At 43.5% G+C, this 21,049-nt stretch overlaps 1 protein-coding gene across 8 annotated transcripts in view; it reads left to right on the forward strand.

Moving 5' to 3' along the window:
* The window catches only part of SPATS2L (spermatogenesis associated serine rich 2 like), a 139,125-nt gene extending 122,872 nt beyond the window's left edge, over positions 1-16,253 (forward strand). For 7 of the 8 annotated variants that reach the window (XM_084817046.1, XM_084817055.1, XM_084817026.1 and 4 more), the window contains 5 exons: positions 3,186-3,244; positions 5,338-5,447; positions 10,741-10,843; positions 12,832-13,055; positions 15,196-16,239. In XM_084817046.1, the coding sequence (XP_084673172.1) occupies positions 3,186-3,244; positions 5,338-5,447; positions 10,741-10,843; positions 12,832-13,055; positions 15,196-15,594 (895 nt within the window). In that variant the 3' untranslated portion in view covers positions 15,595-16,239. Of the gene's footprint in view, positions 1-3,185; positions 3,245-5,337; positions 5,448-10,740; positions 10,844-12,831; positions 13,056-15,195 lie in introns of all 8 variants that reach the window. The other variant, XM_084817019.1, reaches the window with a different exon arrangement.
* Positions 16,254-21,049: the final 4,796 nt, after the last annotated feature.

The following is a 21,049-nucleotide window of genomic DNA, read 5'->3' on the forward strand; positions in this document are numbered from 1 at the left end:
TGCAGAGATAACCTGGCCCCAGTTATCCATGCCCTGGTAACCTCAAGGCTGGATTACTGCAATGCAGTAAGTGGGGCTGCCTTTGAAGACAGCTCAGAAACTGCAGTTGGTTGAGAAAACAGCTGGCAGGACCTAGCAAAGTGCTGTGCTCACCCCTCCAGGCCATATCCTATACTGTTCCAAGGAGTTCCCCAACTCTTAGGAGCAGCTTTTCAGGGGGCATGGAGGGCTGCGATGAGTAGGATGGATTGGTGAAAATCAGGTGCCCTTCCTTATCATAGATCATAGAATCGTAGGGCTGGAAGGGGCCTGCAAGACCATCGAGTCCAACCCCCTGCTCAGTGCAGGAAGCCTAATTCCCAGGCAGTCTCCCATCCAAGTACTGACCAGGGCTGACCCTGCTTAGCTTATGAGATCAGACGAGATCGCCGATGTGCCCAGCCATCCCTGGCTTGTTCATGCTGAAAGTGCTTTCCACTAGCTCAAAACTACCGTTGGATACATACAACCCCAGCAGTGGTGATGAGGGAGCAAGAGGAGCGTTTATGTTATAATGTATCTCCAGCTGCAAGGGAATGCAATGCAGGTTAAGCTGGGCCTCCAGGCAGGTCCCTGTAGCCGTCAGTATCTTGGTGGAAGTTTTGAGACTGCAGCTTGAAACAATGTGCCCACCTATGGGGCTTGGTGCCAAAGCATATCTGGGAGCTGGACTGAACTGTTTTTCTTGTTCTACCATACATCACATTGCAGAAAGGCAGCATGTAAACGTAAATGAATAGTGCTGGTATTAATATATCCCACAACTGATACAAATGGCCAGAGTAGTTATTATTAACGGTGGGAGGAGGAGACTGCTCTCTGGTTGTTTATGAAATCTACTTGATTATGCTTGCCCACAAGAATAGAAAGCTTAGAGGACTGCCTGAATGGGATAGTGGGCAGAGGGAGGAGGCACTCATTCAGCTCACCTGATCCCTGATTCCGTGTGCCCCAGTCCCCAAGAGTTCCTGTCTCAACCCAGGCTGGTGGTCTCCCATGGCTCTTCATGCACAAACAACCCATAGGTGAGCCAGTGTGGGCTGGAGTGCTCACCCATCCCAAGGCACAATGCTAGCACTGGCTTGTCCTGTACCTTCTTGTTACCTAATATTAACATCCCCCCACTCAAAAAACCCTCCCCCAAATGCCCACCTGAAGTACCAGAGTAAGACCAGGAGAAATCTCCACTCTGGGGAGCTCTAAATTTACTTATTTATTACAGTTATATCCCACCATTTTTCCTCAAGGAACCCAAGGCGGCGTACATAATCTTCCTCCTCCATTTTATCCTCACAACGACTACCCTGTGAGGTGGGTTGGGCTGAGAGTCTGTGACTGGCCCATAGTCACCCAGTGGGCTTCCATGGCCGAATGGGGACTAGAACCCAGATCTCCTGACTGCCAGTCCAGTCCAACTCCCAGTTGCAAAACAAATCTGTTAAACGTCTCTTAATTGGGGTGGTGGAGAGACAACAGTTGTTCACTACTGTTAGAATATTATGATAATAGCCCCATACCATACACACAGATGGTGGGGGGTATCAGAAGCAGAGGCATTTCTGGCTGGGTCACTAGGATTCATCACAGGCAAGCAATGTAGTGGGTGTAGGGAGACTTGAAGCAGTCCCAGCTGCCAGACCTCTGAATTTTAGGGGATAGTTCTAAGACTGAATCATTTTGAACCACAGAGAATCCATGCATAGAGTGCCATCTGCTGGGAAATTCATGGCATATGTGTCAGTTGTTTCTGAAGCTGCATTGCTAAATCAAACCAAGGCACAAAAAAGATGTTCCAATAGGTGCAGTAAATATCTTAATTAAGCCCAAAAGAAGTTCTAGCTCATGAAACCAATGCAAGAACTGGGGTAGTATCAATGGCTCTTTTTGGAGTGGGCATAAGAGGAATGTTAAGGAACTGCCAGAGAGCTTCGGCTATTGGACGGTATAGAAATGAAATAAATAATAAATAAACATTCTGTCAAAATACATTGGGACCTGAGCTGTGTTTAATGGAACTATTTCCTACACCTATTGAGACATCTCCTTTTGTGCCTTGCATTTGTGCCTCTTGTGTGACAGTCAGGCATTTGCTTGACTCTGCACAGACCCGGCACTTTTCTGGGTATGTCACAGTTATCTTTTAGTGCACATCGGTGTAGCCATCTGATAGCTTCACCATGCACATAGACCGTGGTAAGCTCCAATGAGCATTATACAAAACTCTCCTTATGGCTCACAGGGGATTTGCTGGGGATCTTGGTGTGCAGCAAAATAGGCCACTTGGATGAATAACAAATATTTAACATGTGGCCAGAAACCTGCAGCTTTCCACAAATCTTCACATCAGGAGACTTTCTCCCCCTACCCACTTTTGAAAGCTCCAGCATTTTGTTTAGGAAATTCTAATAAGGGGACATGAAAATACACTTCCACCAGCCCAGTTGCTTGCACCTAAATCTGGATCCTACCCAGAGAGTTAAATCACATTATGACATTAATGTGGCTGTGGCAGCATTATATCAATACCACAGGAATTATTATTAAGTGATTCAGTCATTACAGAAGCCTGATGCAGTGGCTGTTTTCAACATACCAACATTCTAAACTGAGATTTAAATTATTGTAATCCAGTCTTCCCCAACCTGCTGCTTTCCATCAGCCTCAGACAATGGTCAAGAATCCTAGGAGTAGAAGTCCAAACCAACTGGAGGACACCAGGTTGAGGAAGGCTGGTGTAATCAGTAGGACAGAATTGTTTTAAATTCAAATCTAGTTAAGAATGTAACAAAGAAAGAAATAAATGTGCAGGCAAAAGACCCTTGTGACTAGCCAGACTGTTTTTTCTGTAATTGTATTCCATTGCTTAATGGAAAATAAGTACACTAATATTTAATGGTGTATAAGATAAGATAACGTATCCAGGCCTGATTTTAATAAAGTAATGATGTATTTGATGATGTCCAGACAAGGCCAGGCATGCTGGTTTCTTAACTTTTCCCCTTCTTTTATCTCTTTCTAGAAAATGTATATAATATGTACCCAGATATTCAGGATTACTGTTTGGAAGTCCTTCCAAAGGATATAGTTGTTTAAAATCTCATGTTTCTATTGCCCTTGACTAAATCATTTTTGTTTTTAATTTTCAGTATCATAGACAAAGAAGTGGCTTTAATGGCAGAGCTTGACAAAGTTAAAGAAGAAGCCAGTAAGTATAAACCAACCCAAGGAATGTTGCTTTGAAATAACTGAAAAGGGTTGTTTGTAGCTGCTTCTACAGAAATGAAACCAGAGTTCATCTATACAGAAGTAGCACTACCTATTTTGCCATGTATGGATTTGGACTCTGGATATATTTGCACCTAGGTTTTGCACCAGAGGTTCCCCACCTGAAATTGCAGAGGTTGTTAGAATAATTAGGGCTGCTGTGCATTCAACAGTTGCATTTCTCCACCTTCCTGCACCCTAAAAAAAGCAAGTTTTTAACAGTGAAAATAGGCTTAAAGGGATTTGGATGAACACTGGTGAAATCTCACAATCCAAAGGGAGGAGCAGGGGGAGAGAGAGATGGGGTCCAAACAGGAATTCTAATGCTCAGAGCCAGAGTATCCTACATATTTCTTTGCAGACGCAGAATTAGGGAAAGGCACTATCCAACGGTGTTATTCCGTAAACTGAAATAGCGTTAGCAGAGCGCCACTGAATCTTTCCGCTGTGCAAATGATTGCCCATTATGCTTGCAGAACCCTTTGTGCAAGCACTTACGGAACCATGTGCAGTGGGTTGCACAACGGGTTGCACAAGGGTTATGCACAAACAGTTGCACAAGCATAATGCACAACTGCTTGCACAACCATGCTTGTGCAAATGTAACTTTAGATTCTTCTCTTGCGCATAGTTCATAACCTAGTGCAACATCATTTGTGCTAACAGAATGACACAGTTGGATACAGCCCAAAGTATTCTAATACTATAATATTGCTTAATTTGCATAAGGTTGTATCCAGTGCTACATGAGCAGAAGTGTGGCAGTTCTGCCCTCCCACCACATGTCAGGCTTTTTCTAAGGGTCTTGTGGCCCCTAGGGCAGAAGAGGCTTTTCAAGGGCTGCTGTAGGCTGCAGTGGGAAAGAGGGCGCGGGAAGCTCACACAGCACTGGATACAGCCCAGAATTTTTACAGGATGCAAGTCCAGCTTTTCTTAGCATAAAAATATTTTACTACATTTGCTGTATCTCACAGGAGCCTTAGGGAATGTTGTGTTTTATACACCATTTCTTGTGGTAGTTTAGATTTATTTCAGACACTGGCCGCAGGAAAAAGAACCAACCAAATAAAATAAAAATAAAAAATAAAGCCAATCAATCAGCAATCATCCCAAAGTCAATCATTTAGACAAAAAATGCATGCATAGTATCTGCCTGTGTCTATACTGAAGAATGGTTTCCATTTTGGACAGAGATTTTGATGCCCCAAAGTTGAAATAAACCTATTAACTCTGGGCCAACCTACATGTTATATTAAAACATGTGGCTGCCACCCAGAACAGCAGCCACATGTTTAGTTCCATCCTCTCATTCTATAATATCTAGTACAACTTACTCATATCCTGACAACATGACATTCTATGTTTTTCCTGCCCCCACAGCAGCTGCGGAATGCAGAGAAATGTAAAACACCAGGACACAGATAAATTGTATTGGACATTATAGGAAGTGGGGAGATGAGACATATGGCTACTATTTTCATCCACTAGTGGATGATGTTAATTCATCACTATGGGCGTCTCTTTCATTTATTGATGTGAAGTATACATGACAAGACATTAAGGGAACAATCCTATGGCCGCTAGTCAGCAGCTAGACGGCCATAGGATATGTTGGTTTCCGGGAACCGACCTTGGAGCCCACGCTCCGAGGTAAATTCCCTGAGAACCGACCTTCCCCCTTCCTGCGCTGCCTCGCGGCAGCTTGGAACAGCCTCATGCTCCATGCTCGGAAGAGGAGCACAGAGCGGTGAAAACGGGGCATTCCTGGGGGCCTTCCGGGGCAGAGAAGATGGAAATGCCGGTATGACACATTGTATGTGTCATCCGGCAGCCGCTTCCCCTGCTCCACCTTCCCGCAGCTAGACAGCTGAAATTGGCTATCTAGCTGCAAATGCAGGGTAGCTGAAGTGCAGAGGGGATGACCCCCTTCGCACTTCCCCTGTCCTGCATTGGATAGGCAACCGCCTATCCCGATTGGATTGCACCCTCCATGTACATTAAAACGTTTTTGCATCATCCTCTTGTGTTTGGCAGTGGAAATCTTAACTGCTCGTCAGAAAAAAGCTGAAGAATTGAAGCGGCTAACGGATTTGGCTAGTCAGATGGCAGAGACACAGCTGGCTGATCTGCGGGCTGAAATTAAGGTTGGTTTTATAGGCCATTTCTATTTGAGGGAGGTTATGCCTCTCTATAGCAATATGTGGGTCAGACATTCAAGATTTCAGCACTAAAAACCAGGGCTGAATTTTCAAAACGAAGTGCAAATCCGGCCTTCTAAGTTGTTGTTTAGTCGTGTCTGACTCTTCGTGACCCTATGGACCATAGCACATCAGGCCTTCCTGTCCTCCTCTCTCTCCCGGAGTGTGCTCAAGTTCATACTCATTGCATCGGTGATGCTATCTAGCCATCTCATCCTCTGCCGTCCCCTTCTCCTTTTGCTTTCAATCTTTCCCAGCACTAGGGTCTTTTCCAGGGAGTTTTCTCTTCATATTAGGTGGCCAAAATATTTGAGCTTGAGTTTGAGCTTCAGTATCTGTCCTTCCAATGAGCAGTCAGGGTTGATTTCCTTTAGGATTGACTGATTTGACCTCCTTGCAGTCCAGGGGACTTGCAAGAGTCTTCTCCAGCACCACAGTTCGAAAGCATCAATTCTTCGGCGCTCAGCCTTCCTTATAGTCCAGCTCTCACAGCCATACGTTACTACTGGGAAAACCATAGCTTTGATTATATGAACCTTTGTCGGCAAGGTGAAGTCTCTGCTTTTTACTATGCTGTCTAGGTTTGCCATAGCTTTCCTCCCAAGGAGCAAGCGTCTTTTAATTTCATGGCTACAGTCATCATTTGCGGTGATCTTGGAGCCCAAGAAAATAAAATCTGTCACTGCTTCCATTTCTTCCCCTTCCTTATGCCAGGAAGTGATGGGGCCAGATGCCATGATCTTAGTTTTTTTAATGTTGAGTTTCAAACCAGCTTTTTGCACTCTCCACTTTCACCCTCAACAAGAGGCTCTTTAGATCCTCTTCGCTTTCTGCCATTAGGGTGGTATCGTCTGCATATCTGAGGTTGTTGATAATTCTCCCGGCAATCTTAATTCCGACCTGTGATTCATCCAACCGGGCATTTCTCATGATGTACTCTGCATATAAGTTAAATAAGCAGGGCGACAATATGCAGCCTTGTCGTACTCCTTTCCCAATTTTGAACCAATCGGTTGTTCCATGTCCGGTTCTTACTGTTGCTTCTTGACCCTCATACAGGTTTCTCAGGAGACAAGTAAGGTGGTCTGGTACTCCCATCTCTTTAAGAATTTGCCACAGTTTGTTGTGATCCACACAATCAAAGGCTTTAGTGTAGTGAATGAAGCAGAAATAGACGTTTTTCTGGAATTCTCTTGCTTTCTCCATGATCCAGCGAATGTTGGCGATTTGATCTCTAGTTCCTCTGCCTCTTCGAAACCCCACTTGTACTTCCAGTAGTTCTCGGTTCACATGCTGCTGAAGCCTAGCTTGTAGGATTTTGAGCAACACTCAGCAGTGGCCACAAGACTGGAAAAGGTCAGTTTACATTCCAATTCCAAAGAATGGCAATGCCAAAGAGTGTTCAAACTACCGTACAATTGCGCTCATTTCACATGCCAGCAAGGTTATGCTCAAAATCCTACAAGCTAGGCTTCAGCAGTATGCGAACCAAGAACTACTGGAAGTACAAGGTGGGTTTCGAAGAGGCAGAGGAACTAGAAATCAAATCGCCAACTTTCGCTGGATCATGGAGAAAGCAAGAGAATTCCAGAAAAACGTCTATTTCTGCTTCATTGACTACACTAAAGCCTTTGATTGTGTGGATCACAACAAACTGTGGCAAATTCTGAAATAGATGGGGGTACCAGACCAACTTACCTGTCTCCTGAGAAACCTGTACGAGGGTCAAAAAGCAACAGTAAGAACCAGACATGGAACAACCGATTGGTTCAAAATTGGGAAAGGAGTACGACAAGGCTGTATATTGTCGCTCTGCTTATTTGATTTATATGCAGAGTATATCATGAGAAACGCTGGGTTGGATGAATCACAGGTCGGAAGTAAGATTGCCGGGAGAATTATCAACAACCTCAGATACGCAGACGATACCACCCTAATGGCAGAAAGTGAAGAGGATCTAAAGAGCCTCTTGTTGAGGGTGAAAGAGGAGAGTGCAAAAGCTGGTTTGAAACTCAACATTAAAAAAACTAAGATCATGGCATCTGGCCCCATCACTTCCTGGCATAAGGAAGGGGAAGAAATGGAAGCAGTGACAGATTTTATTTTCTTGGGCTCCAAGATCACTGCAGACGGTGACTGTAGCCATGAAATTAAAAGACGCTTGCTCCTTGGGAAGAAAGCTATGGCAAACCTAGACAGCATAGTAAGAAGCAGAGACATCACCTTGCTGACAAAGGTCCGTCTAATCAAAGCTATGGTTTTCCCAGTAGTAACGTATGGCTGTGAGAGCTGGACTATAAGGAAGGCTGAGCGCCGAAGAATTGATGCTTTCGAACTGTGGTGCTGGAGAAGACTCTTACGAGTCCCCTGGACTGCAAGGAGTTCAAACCAGCCCATACTAAAGGAAATCAACCCTGAGTGCTCATTGGAAGGACAGATACTGAAGCTGAAGCTCAAATATTTTGGCCACCTAATGCGAAGAGAAAACTCTCTGGAAAAGACCCTGATGCTGGGAAAGACTGAAGGCAAAAGGAGGAGGGTACAGCAGAGGATGAGATGGCTAGATAGCATCACCGATGCAATGAATATGGACTTGAGCACACTCTGGGAGAGAGCGCAGGACAGGAAGGTCTGGTGTGCTATGGTACATGGGGTCACGAAGAGTCGGACACGACTGAACGACTGAACAACAACAATAGATAGCTATGGAAACTTGGAAAAGATGGCACAAGATCCATTCTCCTGAGTCTTCCATAATTATTCCATTCCTTCATCATCTATTGTTTCTTGATCCAGATAAATTGGAAGGGTTTCAGGACTGGGATCAGACTGGGTTTTAGATGGAAGGACGTATTTGTGGACATTTGCCCTAGATTTGGTCACAACTCAGAGATATGCTTCAGAACAGAAACATAAATTGGTTTCAAATTTCCTCGTTTACAGCAAAGCCTCAGGTGAAAGCACAAGTAGTTGCTAACTGACTTTGACTCTATCGTTGCACAAAGTTAGATACTAAAGGGCTAGTTTCAAACTATATAATATGCTAATTGATATTAAATATGGATCCTGTGAAGGTGTCAGAGCAGCTTGGGAAAAAGACCCTGGGCAGACTTGTGGAATAATCTAGCTGGAACAGGATTTGGACTACTGCCCCATTTAAATGTTTCTGTCAAAATAAAAGAGAACTCTATTAAATTACTGTATCGATGGAACCTCACCCCAGTGAAATTAAGTCATATCAGTAGCTCAACATCCCCAGAATGTTGGAGAGGATGTGATGAACCTACTTTCATATGTGGTGGCTTTGCCCCTTGGTAAACCAGTTCTGGAGAAATGTCTTCAAATAGGCTGAAAAGATTACGCAACAAAAAATGGACTTCTCCCCCCCCCAGCTCTATTAGGGCACAGTCCTATGGGCTGCACCCTGGGTACCTGTAAGCCCCTGAACTCAGAGGCTCACGAGTATCCTATGCAGAGAGGGAGGCGCCTGGCACCTCCCGCGCAGCATTTAAGGTAGATGGGTGATTTTGCCTATCTAGCAGAGGCTTTGGGGACAGGGAGGGAAGGAGGCTGGAGTCATTGTACAGTCGTTAAGTCATGTCCGACTCTTCATGACCCCATGGACCATAGCACGCCAGGCCTTCCTGTCCTCCGCTCTCTCCTGGAGTGTGCTCAAGTTCATATTCATTGCATCGGTGATGCTATCTAGCCACCTCATCCTCTGCCATCCCCTTCTCCTTTTGCCTTCAGTCTTTCCCAGCATCAGAGTCTTTTCCAGTGACTTTTCTCTTCGCATTAGGTGGCCAAAATATTTGAGCTTCAGCTTCAGTATCTGTCCTTCCAATGAGCAGTCATGGTTGATTTCCTTTAGGATTGACTGATTTGAACTCCTTGCAGTCCAGGGGACTCATAAGAGTCTTCTCCAGCACCACAGTTCGAAAGCATCAATTCTTCGGCACTCAGCCTTCCTTATAGTCCAGCTCTCACAGCCATATGTTGCTACTGGGAAAACCATAGCTTTGGTTATACGAATCTTTGTTGGCAAGGTGATATCTCTGCTTCTTACTATGCTGTCTAGGTTTGCCATAGCTTTCCTCCCAAGGAGCAAGCGTCTTTTAATTTCATGGCTACAGTCACCGTCTGCAGTGATCTTGGAGCCCAAGAAAATAAAAACTGTCACTGCTTCCATTTCTTCCCCTTCTATATGCCAGGAAGTGATGGGGCGAGATGCCATGATCTTAGTTTTTTTAATGTTGAGTTTCAAACCAGCTTTTGCACTCTCCACTTTCACCCTCAACAAGAGGCTCTTTAGATCCTCTTCTCTTTCTGCCATTAGGGTGGTATCATCTGCGTATCTGAGGCTGTTGATAATTCTCCCGGCAATCTTACTTCCGACCTGTGATTCATCCAACCCAGCGTTTCTCATGATGTACTCTGCATATAAATCAAATAAGCAGAGCGACAATATACAGCCTTGTCGTACTCCTTTCCCAATTTTGAACCAATTGGTTTTTCTATGTCCAGTTCTTACTGTTGCTTCTTGACCCTCATACAGGTTTCTCAGGAGACAGGTAAGGTGGTCTGGTACTCCCATCTCTGTAAGAATTTGCTACAGTTTGTTGTGATCCACACAATCAAAGGCTTTAGCGTAGTGAATGAAGCAGAAATAGACATTTTTCTGGAATTCTCTTGCTTTCTCCATGATCCAGCGAATGTTGGCAATTTGATCTCTGGTTCCTCTGCCTCTTCGAAACCGAGCTTGTACCTCCGGTAGTTATCGGTTCACATGATCCCCCATGTACACTGGAGTGGGTAAAAGCAAAATTCAAACTCTCACTTCTTGTGATTTGTCCTTAGAGGAATGTTCTCCAAGTTATATATTCACCAACATTTTCTCCCAATTTTGTTAATGTTCGGGGTATTCTTTTTCTTTTTCTGAGGTTTGTGCTCCACCTCCATTGCACTAGAACACAATATATCTACATTTTTTACAAGTAACAAACTTTCCCCCCATTATACATGAGGAAAGGGTATTTATTGTTCTACTGGTGCTGAATCAATAGCTGTGGACAGATTTCTCAAAGGATAAAATGTACCTAAAGGCTCCAAGTCAGAAGTGTGCATCTTCCCAAAATGTTGGTGTTTCAACAGATGAGGCTCTGTAATGATTTTATGCATAGAGTTTCTAGTTAATCATATGGGGCAATGTATTTCAAAGGTACTTCCCCCTTCATTGTAGCACTTCGTAAGTGAACGAAAATATGATGAAGAACTGGGTAGATCTGCCCGCTTTTCCTGTGACATTGAACAGTTGAAGACTCAAATACTACAGTGTGGAGAAAGTAAGTCATGTAAGCTGTGTGGGACTTGTGACTATGTAGATGTTCAGTTGCCTAGCACACCCTTGCCTTCCTCTCTGCCTTCTTGGGAAACGAAGTGGAAAATGGGTTGAAACCAGGGTGTCTAAGCAGAGGAGAGATGCTCCTCTAGTAAATGGACTCCATTCTCTTCCTCATTTCCCCTTCCCCCTCCTTTTGGACAGCAGAAAGGATTCCAGAGGTCTCTGGCCTCAACAGCAGGTCACTTAGAAGGATGGTAAATGTGGCCCTCCACTCTCCATTCCAAATGACTCCCTGGTAAAAATTACTGACCAAGGAATTTGAAAATATGATTGAAGAACTCCAGCTGTTGTTCTTTCTTTCTGTGCAGTGTACTTATTGCAGAGGCCTGAAAACCCAAGGCATGAGTACCCAAAGTAATAAAGAGCTGTGCTTGTATTTAAGCCCTATGTCCATCTGGAAATGAACTCAGAAAGCTGTGCTAACATTTAAGTCCAAGGGCAAGCAAGCATTAGTGTCAACCAGAGGTGTGGGTTTTCCAGAATTTTTTCCAGTCCTCTGAATTGATTGAAATTTGATCTAGTAAGTTTATTTGATTTATATTTAGTGAAGAAAACTAAAGTATGCCATGTTGATTTTATAAATATAATTCCATATAAATATCTCAACAGTTTTTCTAACAGCCAAAATTATTTGTGCTGAAGTATTAAACTAGAGAGAGAAAAAACACAATAAAGCACACTTACAATGCAAGTGTATACAAGTCTGCGTAGAAGTAAGTTCCCTTGAGTGTTATATTCAAACAAATTTAAAGCTTTACCTGAAATCTATTTTTATTGGAATACTTGTAAACATTCTAAGACGTGACAGTTCAATACCATATGCTTCCTAACATTCATCGGGGGGGGGGGGGGGGAGATATTTATTTTTATTTATTAAAATGTTTATGCCCCACATAAAACAGCCCCCCAAAATCTGAAGAAGAGCGTTGGGGGACCCTCCAGAACAATGTGGATAGTGGAGTGGGGAGGTGCAGGGGGAATTGGCAAAACTTACCTCCCCTCCTCTTCTGTTATCAGAGACCTCCACTAGATCAAAAACTCTTCTGCAAACAGAAGGACTCCTTCCATTTGTGGAAGGGCATCATTGTATATAACCCACTAATTTTAGCAAACCCAGAGAGCTGTGTATTAAATATATAAATATTTCCTAGGTATAGTCATCTGATAAAAGTTTGTTATAGCTTTGAAACAATCCAATTTGACTAGTATTGACTGCCTTTTACTCTCTTCTTTCTAATGTCTAGTATAACAGAACAGACATCCTCACACAGTGCATTTCACTGCCAGCCAGATTTGTGAGACAGCACAAGAACCATAGCTCAGTGGTTGAAGGTCCTAGGTTCAGTGCCCAGCATTTCCACCTTAAACAATATCAGATAGCAGATGATGGAAAAGACCACTGCCTGAGAATCTGGACAGCCTCTGCCAGTTAGAGTAGGCAATACTGGGCTAGTTGGACTAATAGTATGTACAGTAAAATAATACTGCATGTTAGTTGGACTAATACTCTCTATACATAAATATATACACACTGTAGTATATATATGTATGTTGTGATATACTAGAAGTTAATCAGGAATAGAGAAAAAAGAGGGATCAATCAGCAGTAGCTTCATGTCCCTTGTAGCATGTGGTTTTACCCTTAAATGGACCAGGAGAATATTTACAGCTAATGAGAATATCTTGTACGGCAGTTTCTTGCCAAATTCATCCATCCAGGATGCATGGACAAGAACCTCAGCATAATTCTGTCAAGACTAACCTCTCAGCTCCTTCCCACATTGTTTTTTGGGGCAGCTGCTAGGACTATTTTCACAACAAGTAACTATAATGAACACACTTCTGCCTTGGGTTAAACCGATGCCACTCTGGAACCAATTCTAATACATTTTGTGATGTCATATTAGGCTGAGCATTTTTTTCTTGTAGTTTCTCACCCAAAGAACAATTACTCCTCAAGAACACCGTCCACCACGCTGCTTCAATCAACAACTTTGCACACAGCAACCAGCGTACAAAGCGCATATATCCGAAAATCTTCTAGTCGGACTCGTGCCAAGACTCCTGATGGTAAAGCAGCACCTAAAAGCTCAAGCCAAGTTGTTGCCAGCACCACAGAAGCCTCTCCTCAGATAATTCCAACAAACAAGCAGGTGAGGTCCTAAGAAGAACAGTGACTCACTGGGCACCAGTGAAAGCCAATATGCAAAGTGTAAAGTTAAAAATTCACAACTGCATGAGAAAAGGCATAGAACCAGATAGCTGGAATGGACCTCTTGGGTCATCAACCCTAATCCCTGCCAGATACAGGATTTCTTCCCAACACTATCCTTACTAAAAGACTCTGCATCTTGAACAGCCTTGGATTTGTTGACATCTATGTGTGATCTCAAGAGATCCCTCAGTTATCCTCCTGCCTCCAGAACTGAATCAAGCAGAATTAGATGTTCTTCTAAATTGCTCTTAGAACCCTAGACCAACTTAGTCAAGACTCCACCACTCCTACGTGGTGGGCTGGTGTTTATTAAGCATAAGCCCAAAGCACCTTTGGACACAAAGATATAGTTGCACTGTTCTTTGGATCCCAACCGATTCACTTTTAAAAAAAGCATCCATCCTGGACTTCTTTCTCCTTTAAATTTTCTTCCCATTGGACCTCCCAACCAGTTCATTGACAGTGCAATCCTATGTATGTTTACTCAGAAGTAAGTCCCACTGTGTATGATAGGGCTTACTCTCAGGTGGTACATAGGATTGTAACCTGAGTTTGTTAAAACAAAAAGAAAAAGAAAGAAAAGAAAGCCTTGTCTAATTTCCTATTCACAGTTCTTGTCTTCCTTCGAATCATAGAGTCAGTAATCTCAAGCTACCTTCTATTTCTACATTGAGAATCCTGCACTGGGTAGAAAAACTCAAGCCATTTCTACAACACAGTATCCACTGAAATTAATGTGACTTGTTTTAGCAGATTATTTTGGATTATTTCAAAGCAAAAGCTGTGTAATCTAAGATTATTAATGATCACAATTATTTAAGGATTCAAGCCCTTGCAAGGTGGCTTACAAGTAATTTTTTTAAAAATACAATAATAAGATCACAATAAGGTAATACTGAAACATAACAAGTAATCAGGATCCTTCCCACAGGGCAGTTAGAGCCAGCTGCCCCGGGAGGGGGCAGTCCAGCTGGAGCAGGAGTCTGGTGCTATCTTCACTTGCCTCCTTCACTGTCCTGTTCCTCTCTACAGGGCAGTTTGTGGGAGATGGCCCTTTTTAGGGTGAGGGGAGGCAGGAAGGAAAAAGTACAGCTGGAGCAGGTTCTAATGTCTTTGCCTGCTTCCCTTGCATTCCTGCCACAGTGCAGTTGGTGTCAGTTGCCTCTTGGGGTGGTGGATGGTGGGGGGAGTCCGATGGGAGCAGACTCTGATACAATATGTCCAAACTCCTGAACCCAAATATTTCTGCTTACAAGTATCCCATTGAGTTGGGAGGGGCAGCTGCCACCCATTTGCCCCTCTTTAGGGTTAATAATGCTGTGCAACTTTACAGCAACACTTAAGTGAAGGTTCCCTTTCTGGCTAGGTGTTACTAGCTGACCTGTAGGAGTGGAAACTGCAAGTCTGGAAGTCTTTTGTTTAGATAAAGGTTTAAAATGTCTTGCTCAGTTTATTGGGTGCTAAATGTAATTTTCCAGCTTGGGAGAAAGGGAACGGGTGAGAGAGCAAGGCAAGCCCCAAGCTTTTCTAGATAACCAGTACTAGCCTTTTCCAGTCTGGGCATGTTCCAGTCCAGTATGTTCTGAACTCCCTACAATTGGAGAGGACTGTGATGGGAAGACCCTATCATCTTGCGTGGCTACATCAATTCATCAAAGTATTGGGGTCACTTCTCTGGATATCAGAACACAGCATCTAGGGCTCGTAATTTCCCAGCTGAGGCATCCCCAATAGGCTCTACCTGGCAATCTTGTTTCACTATCAGAGGAACTAAAGGCTACACATGGTAGCAGTTCAAGCAGCTTGCCAATAGCCAGCCTCTCCATCCTGCAGCCTCCTCCACAGTCCCACTAGGCAAGCTCCATGTAGTTTATGTGGCTTTACACTGCCTCCAGATAGAGGCAGCAAAGGACATGGGGTTTTGGTACTGCTACTGTCTTAATGGTCTTGAGACTAAAATATGTATGTAATAGATGTGTACATGAAAATGTAGTAAGAATTCTGCTTAGATTTTACCAAAAGCAACCAGTTGTAAGTTGCTATCAAATTAACTATTATACTTCTTTGCCCCTTGACAGAATGGGTCTTCTAGTCAAAGACGAAGATTTCACATGCAATATCATGGCATTCGAATCAATGGATCTCTCAAGTCGCAAAGTGCTAGTACCGACTCAGATCAGAACAACTTGAAGGTTAACTCCCGACATGAATACAGAAGACAGCACCATAATAGCTTTAGGCCAAAAAATAAAGGCACTATTAAAACCCAGGAGCAGCCTACACCCGCAAAAACCATGGAAAATCTAACATACCCAGAAAAAACAAGGCGAAAGCATCCTATGCCAGGCCCTGCTGAGCCCAGACCATTATGCAGCAATATTACAAGGGTTTCTCCGTGCAATTTATGCCCTCCAAGAATAGAGACCTCGACAGATCCTCCTGTCCTTTCGGTGCCAGCTGTGGCTTTGGTGGCATAGGGAATGGGAGAGACAGACTGAAAAATGCAATGCATTTTCATCTTACGTTTCTCATTAAAGGTGCTTCCCCTCCCCCCTGAAATACTGGCAAAAATAGCTTGTGAAAAATATTACAATCGTGGTACTGATTTTTTTTTCTTAACCACAATAATCTTAGCCAATATCTTGCTTCGTACTTTGAAGACTTTGCTCAGTATACTCAAGATTATTTTTCTCATAATAATGCAGCTTTTAGCTAGCCAGTACTTAGTAGAACAATCAAATTGGTGTTGCAAAATAAACTGCAGGAAGATGTCAATATAGATATGTGTTTGTTACTGTCTAATTTGTTGTCAGTACTAAGGGGAGAAATACTGACAACTCTGTTGTTGATCTGTAGTCAAGATGGTTGTGCTCATATAGAATTGTTTTGACTCTTTCCATATTATATGGAACCCAAATTGTTTGTGCAGAACAAATCTTGTTCTGTTTGATGTGACCTAGTTTCATAGCCTGAGTGATCTTCAAGATCAGTCATAAACAAACATTTGTCGTAAACAAACTAGCTAACGAACTACATATTGATATTTTTCTGTGCTGACCGAATAAACAACAAAAACCATTTGTATGAGATTGCATAAGATGCTTGTTTCTTCAATTTGAAATTTATGTAAGTAACACAGTCCAGTTCTCCAGCCTCTTGCATCCTTTTTCTATGACTGTGAGATTTTTATTCGTTTCCAGACTAGAAATTGAAGGTGTTGCAGTCTCATATTGAAATATTTGCTGTAGACATCCTGTCCTTTTTTTTAAAAAAAGAGCAATCCTATGGAGGGAGAAACTGAGGCAGAGAAACTGCCTTTTCCTATGCCCTGCCGGCTTATGACGCGAAAGTGAAAGATGAAGGGGACTATATTTTTTCTTTCCTATTGGCCTTTTCTTTTTTTAGCTGTTCCGCCCATTGCTTTTAGTGGGTAGGAAATGAACTACACCAGTGATGGCCCACTGGGCTTGAAAGGGCTGAATATTGCCATTCTAGGGGTCCCATTAATTGACTACTGTGTCTTTGGGATTCAGTTGGCAAGTCCCAGTTCTGTTCGGACTTGCTTTGAAGTCCAGCAGAACACTAAGATGATCTGTTAGCTTAGGGTCAGAAACCTAAATGGTGGAAAGGCAGCCAAACTGCCTTTGTTATTTGGCAACTGCAAGGGACAGTCCTTGGAGACAGTTTTTTGTTTCCACTGTTTAGCTATTGTCTGAATCTACTCAGAAGTAAGTCCTATTGGGTTCAATGGGATGTACTCCCAGGTAAGTGTGCATAGGATTGCAGCCTAAGGCCCTTAAGGGAAACATCTATTTTTACAGTATTTCTGAGTGCCTCCCTGACAGGGAATCCATGTCCCTAGCAAGTACAGCTTCTGAAATGTCCACTTCAAGACCAGAAACACAATTATTTTAAGGATTACATGTATTTGTATCCTTGCAAATCACTGAAGAATTAGACTGAAAGAAAATAATTTTCTCAAGGCCACCAGAATTCCCCATGGTCAAGTAGGCATCTCCAGTAAAAATACAACACACTTGCTTTTTGCAGGAATTCAATGTCAGGCTCCACTTGCCACTGGGGAATATCCTGGGGATCTGCTGCTCAGCCCAAAAACAGTTGCTTAACCATTTCTAGTGGTGGTGGTGGTGGGTTGGAAATGTCGACTGGTGGCAGCAATTTTAGCTCTAAGATCTTATTAGTTTTACCCCCAAGTCCTGTCAACCCTGTTTCCTCAGGAACAACTTCTGGGCTTGTCATACTCTAGATCTCTGAGGAGAAATGGGCATAAGATTTCTCGGAAACTGTTCTGTAAATGTTATATGACAATTTTCCTTGTCAGACCTATATTTGGTCTAAAGTTCAGGAATTCTCTAGGCTCCGGAATTGTCCTCTATTTCACAATAGGTTAATGTGATGAAAGGCCTCTCTTCAGGGAAGAAGGATACTGTCCACTCAATAGGGAGGCTATTTGTACACAAAATCCCCCATTAAAATAGTCATTTCAAAATGGTGGAGGGAGGGAAAGGAAGCCCTTTCACATGGAGAGCAGCCTATGTGCTTGAATGTGTTCCCATGTGGGTCTGTTTCCAACCTGTGCTCCAGCTCCTGGATGGCAGTACTAGTGCTTGTATCGGGGGGGGGGGGGATCGGGGACACAGCCTGCCTGAGAGGCAGAGAGCTTGTGAGTCACTGTCCCTCCCCATTTTGTCCTTACCTCAAAGGCTAGCCATCAGTGCTGCCAGCTGGCCTTTACCACACTCCAAATCCCACCTCATGAGGGGAAGGGGAGAGGTAGCTTCTTTCTCAGGAGAGAACAGAGACACAGCTGCCCTCCCTTTCCACTCCATTCTCATCTGAACTGCTGGACCGCAGACAGTTGCCACTCCCCATCCCTGTGCTTCATGAGAGGAAGTGGGAGCTGCCTTCTCTCAGGAGATGGGAGACAGAGCTGCCATTCTGCTCCATATGATGCTGCAATGGAGCTCCAGAGGTGTTCTCAAGCTTCCTTCCACTAATGGGGAAGCCCCAGCTTCTTAGGAAGAAAACCAGCTGCTTATTCTAGATGTAAAAAACAAGGCCCAGAGCCTCTCATTACAGTTAACATCCAACAGCCATCGTAAGCACTGCAACAAGGGGCTTCTTCCCACTCTCCACTAGGAGGACCCCTCCTCCCAATAGTAACCCTCAATTCATCAACAGTTCTGTTTGCACATTGTTTACCAAACTTCCGAGGCCTCAGTATAGTCATTAGGCTCTTTCCAAACTCACAAGTGGATTGGGGTAGGAGGTACTTGCTTCAGGAGAGGAAAGAGTGAGAGCAGCTTCCTCCCATATGCTGGCTCTGCCTCTCTGATGGGGGGAAAGGCCAGTAACAGCCACTACAATGCTGCTGGTAATGCTTCTAAGGTGGAAAACCAGGGAGGTGCCAGGAACTGGTTTGGGTTATTACTTACAGCACGTTGCCTAGTTTCTTGACAACCATGGATACCATTTTATGGCCACTGCAAGCCAATGAACCTAGGCTGAAATGCCAAGTGCTTCCTTAACCATATGGATGCTTGAAGCATGCTTGAGCAGGATAGCTTGTGTTACAGCCCTGGACCTCAGGTGTCTCCCTCTCAATCTCTCCCAACCTGAAGGCCAGGAGGAAAGGGCTTGTGCTGTTAAGGGTAAATGTGGGCAACACAATGCTTCGCCTCTGTCACTTTGCCTTAACTGCTGCCCAGGTGGGGAGGAGGACATATGTGCGGTAGACTAGCAGTGCTAATCAGCCTCTTTGCTTCAGTGCTGGCTGCTATTCCATTCTGTATGGCAGGGGGAAAAGCCAAGGCCAGGAAGCTGCACCAGGAATGGAAGACCACCTCTCTTCAGGAATACTCTTCTGTCCACAACAGCACTTTCCCTCGGGCTTTGGGGTTAGAGCATAGCCAAGTCCCCCCTCAGTCCCTCCCTGAAAGGGTGCCCTTCTTCTGCAAATAAAAAAAGCTGCTGAAGTGAAATAGAAATGGTGTCGCTAAAGTTGAGAGCTGAAGGGAAATTGCTGGGGGCCCAGTCTGTCAACTAGGAGGAGCTGTCCAAAAGTAAAGACTGCCTCTCTCTGGAACCACTGGAGGATGTGGAGATGCATACTTGAGCACATACCAAATCCCAGACTTCTATTTAAAAATAAGCTAACAATTTAAATGGGCCAATACTGCAAGTTGGAAAAGTTTTTTCCCCCTAAATAAAAACTATTTTATGAAATGCAGTGTTTTAGTTTGCAACAGCTAAACCACCTGGATTCCGTGACAGTTTATTATATTACTTTTACAAAATCAGTCATCCCTAACAAAAACAAAACATTGAGCTCATTGTTCAGTGGCAGAGGTCCACAACTGTTGACTTTGCTTTGAAGCCTGCTATTATTTGTGCTTTCCATTCCCCCCTTCCCTGAACCTCCTGCTTACCTTCTTAACATCCTTGTGCAAAGTGAAAGACACCTTCTTTATCCTAACTCTTGTTCAGTTACCTGGGAACCTGGGGAAGGCTGAGCATCAAGCGGAGGGAGTGTAACCAGAAAGGAAGGTGTGGGTGCCACTTCATCTCTGTGGAGTCCTGCTCAGAGGCAGATCATATACATAAGGAGCCAGCCTCAAACCTTATCATCTACAGCTGGTGGATTTCAGGGAAAACTACTGCCAAGACCTTAGGGAGCTGCTGTCAATCAGAACAAACACTGGGCTAGACCAACCAGCATTTTCAATACAAGGCAAGTTCATATTTTCCTTCATATTTTGGTTTGAATTCCCATATTAAAGAAACCCCGAGGTTTCCAATGGTGTTGCTACCAGTTATCTCCAGATTTGTGGAATGGCTTGTATCCTAATCACATCTTCTGAGTAAAGAGCAATTTACCAATGACCACAAATGGAAAGCATGTTCAAATGGCTAATAGGTAAGCTACATTCCCCACTCAATATTTTCTTACCTAGGTAATTTTGTTTTTACTCTGGCTGCTAGCAAAACAGTATTCCCCCCCCCATCTCTTCTGAAGCTTTTTCAACTTTTCTTCATGTTAATCATCAGACAAAGGATGAAGTGGTTGTAAGCTAGTTCATTATCATTAGCTGTAAAGCAATAACTAGTGGGCAGGGGAAGGCAACAGACTAGGGCACAGCTTTGTGGGGATAAAGCCCAATACTCACCATTTGTCACTGGGGTCACCAGAACTGGGGCAAGTTTAACCACCACTGCCAGGAGATTCCAAAATTGTACTCCTTTCCAATATATGTGAATGGCACCATTCGCGCATGCGCGCGCACACGTGTCTAGGAAAGCACAGCATTGAGGGACAAATACTGCCATGGAAGCAAAACCCACCTATCAGTCTTAACAGTGAATTGTTCATTCTCCTCCCCTCCCACCAATGACAGGGTCCCCAGGAAGCCAACTATTTCCAAATGTTCCTGCAATATACAGTCTTTAAAATCCACATACACCTCACCCATCACAATGAGTGATATTTTGCTAGTACTTTATAAATGTTGCTGTTTCTGTTTATTAGGAGTTAATATCTTTACCAATCCAAGTAATTTTTGTTTATGTAAAATCAACTCAGCAGCTTTGAAGCAGAAAACTCTTGATTTTTATCTTGATTTTTTCCATCCAATGTATTCTGTAATACTAACCACTCTATAGTTACAAATAAATGAAGATATTTACAAGAAACCAAATCAGGCTTAAACTCATCTATGACAGTTGTGTATGCACCTTCCAGCTACTGATGATCAAGATCATGCTACAGATTCTAAATGTACAATGTGCATATCATATGAAATAATTTTTTTCACAGTCCACCATTACTAATTTGTTGTTGTTGTTGTTCAGTCGTGTCCGACTCTTCGTGACCCCATGGACCATAGCACGCCAGGCCTTCCTGTCCTGCGCTCT

The sequence above is a fragment of the Heloderma suspectum genome, chromosome 1 (assembly GCF_057233095.1).
Source record: "Heloderma suspectum isolate Gila_16-S chromosome 1, 16-S_ref, whole genome shotgun sequence".
NCBI lineage: Eukaryota > Metazoa > Chordata > Lepidosauria > Squamata > Helodermatidae > Heloderma > Heloderma suspectum.